At 54.7% G+C, this 2,654-nt stretch overlaps 1 protein-coding gene across 1 annotated transcript; it reads left to right on the top strand.

The window, feature by feature from the left end:
- Nucleotides 1-360: 360 nt before the first annotated feature.
- On the top strand, nt 361-2,654 carry VOLCADRAFT_108753 (uncharacterized protein; the record flags this gene model as incomplete). The annotated part of the gene is made up of 4 exons (XM_002959766.1): nt 361-488; nt 654-732; nt 945-1,090; nt 2,308-2,654. A coding segment is annotated over exon 4 (207 nt), but the record flags the coding sequence as incomplete, so codon positions are not given.

The raw sequence follows: 2,654 nt of genomic DNA, 5'->3' as shown, positions 1-2,654 counted from the left end.
TCATCATTATCATCATTATCATCATCACCATCATTATTGCGTGAAGTATCTCCGAGCCCCGGGGCCCCCACCCCACCCTTCCCAAACTCCCTGTGATTCCCTGCATTCCCGCATGCGGTCCATTTGGAACCTTTCCCTAATGCGCCCTAATCACCCCTTGTGCTTCCTCCTCCTCATCACATTTTATCCTCACGCTTTCCCGCTTCTGTCTGTCTGTCTGTCTGTCTGCATTCTTCGTATACCCGTTGCCTCGTCGCCGCATCCAATGGACCGCTCGGCCTCCGTCTCCGTTATCTCCGGCGCTGCCGCTTCTTCCTTGTCCCCCTCCTCCCCCTCCTCCTCCTTCATCAAAACTCCTGAGGGTGGTCGTGGTTACGATGCTGGTTGTGGTGGTGGTGATTGCTGAAACAGTCATCCAAGTATGATGACAGTAAGGGGGCAAGCCGGGAGCTCAACACGGCCTACCAGCTGCTAAGGGACTTTTACAAGTGAGTTGGTGGGATGGGATGAGAGGGAAGGAAGGGGATTTTCATTCTTAGGGTTTTATCTCATGAGAGTGACTCGTCTTGTGTGACCGCATGCTGCTGCGGCTACGGCTACGAAAGCATGCTGCTGCTCTGATGGCTGTCGTGGTGCTGTCGCTGCGGCTGTAGCTGCGGACACCGTTATTCCGCTTCTATTCCTACCACCACCGTACAGCGGGCCCCGTGTTCACCTCATGCGACACAGGAGGTCAGCTATCCCTCCGTCTCGGTGCCTTCTTCGGGTGCATGGGCTGGCTCTGTTCTGTCGACCCAGCTGCTGCTGCTGCTGTTGTTGCCCCTGTGTCGCTGCTGCTGCTGCGGCGGCGGTTTTTGCTGCCACCGATCATACACGCTCTCGCTGCTGTTGCTAGTTTTTGTGTTACCTCTTTGCTACTGTTTCCGCTGCCCCTCCCTCCGCAGGCCCTTCAATCAGGAGCTTTCGAGGGCGTTTGGGAACGACCCGCGGTGGTTATGGGGGTACTGAATACACCCCACCGTACGCACGTCATGACGGGTGGACAGACCAGCATGCGAAGAGGAGGGACGAGGGAAGGGGAGAGGAAAGGGTGCGTGGAGCGAGGAGAGAGGGATGGGCGATGGGGAGTCCTCACTGTGTGGCGCGGTCGGTACTAGTAGCCACAGTGCTGCTACCTCATACACACATACCTCCCACCACCGGCTTCTGTATACGGGCGGATGGAGGAGGGCCACATGCGGCTGCTGCTGCTGCTGCTTTTTGCCGAGGTTTTGCGCTGCTACACAAGATATCGTGTCATATCATATTTATCATATCTAGTGTCGTAATCACCCCTGCATTGCTGAGCCCGCACGACTGATGTGTGCAAGTTTTCCAGTTCCTACATGTCCCGTCTTCCTTGCAAGCGTCCTTCTGATCCTTATCGTTATCATGATCATCATCATCATCATCATCATCATCATCATGCGTCATCGTGATCGTCTTTTGGGGGCAAGGGCTGGCAAGGGGCCGGGTGTTTTACACCACCACAAACCAGATGGCCCTCGTTTAGAATCCTGGAGAGCGCACTATCACGGGATCTGACATCTGCAGCTGCCGATCGGTACTTTTCTGAAGTCGTGATATAGCACCCCGTAGTGGTGGGTCTAGCCACTTGCAGCCCAGTGCCGTACAGCGTCCCCTGCGGAATACAGCGGGGCAACTCCTTGCTACACCCGGGCCGAGGGCCCTTTTCGGCTTCGAAGTAGCTGACTACACTCCACTCACCAACTATTCCTGGTCAACCGCAATCAGTGAATAGCCCCGCGGTGCACGCGCACATCCAGGCATCCGCAGCAAATGAAAGGGTTGGGCGGCCGGGCAAATCCCAACGATGAAATAGAATAAGGTGATTCAACGCAGCATGCCGTACTCGGCGATTTAGCTTACCACCACATTATACCTTCAAACCTTCACAGACGTACGAGGAGTGGTGTAACCATCGTGTACATAGCACTACCTCCATCACAAGCAAAAACTGATGCATGAGAAACAGCAAATGCCATACAGCAGTCCATGCGCAAACGCAGCCCTGATCCTCACCCCACCGCTGCAACTTCTAAAAGGAAGCACTACGGCTGCTTCATCAACTCGCCTGAACCCTTGTTAGGGATGCATACACGGGACGACAATGCACCGCGAAACGCTCCCATTTCGACGCTTCATCATAAAGGGAATGGATTAGATATCATTGCCCCCTGCCACGACGGTAATCAAAACACCACTAAACACGTCATCCCCCTCTTACGCACACTCCGACTACTCCAGGATTCTGCCAATCGCCCAACACGTCCACATCCAGCCTTGGCTCAGCACATAAGCACTAGGTCGGGCCTACATGCTGCTCCTTCCTTGGCCATAATAAACACCAAGCCAGGGGTTTGCGCCACAGCACTTGGGCTCCTACATGTGCGAGTGTGAACCTCACAGGGCTCCGCCAGTGATACTCAGGCCAGCAATATCCGCCCAGCATCCCTCAACCGTATCAACTTCAGGCAGATTATACATTAACCACAGAAGGAGCGAAGGAGCGAGCTTCATGGCTGTGAGCTTGGTTTGCTTGGTTTGCTTGGGTCGTCTGGGCTTCATGGTCAACGCATTGTCACGTAGCGTGC

Source organism: Volvox carteri, assembly GCF_000143455.1.
Source record: "Volvox carteri f. nagariensis unplaced genomic scaffold VOLCAscaffold_732, whole genome shotgun sequence".
In the NCBI taxonomy this organism is placed as follows: Eukaryota; Viridiplantae; Chlorophyta; class Chlorophyceae; order Chlamydomonadales; family Volvocaceae; genus Volvox; species Volvox carteri.
The sequence above is the reverse complement of the archived record's forward strand: the minus strand, read 5'-3'. Positions and strand labels throughout refer to the sequence as shown.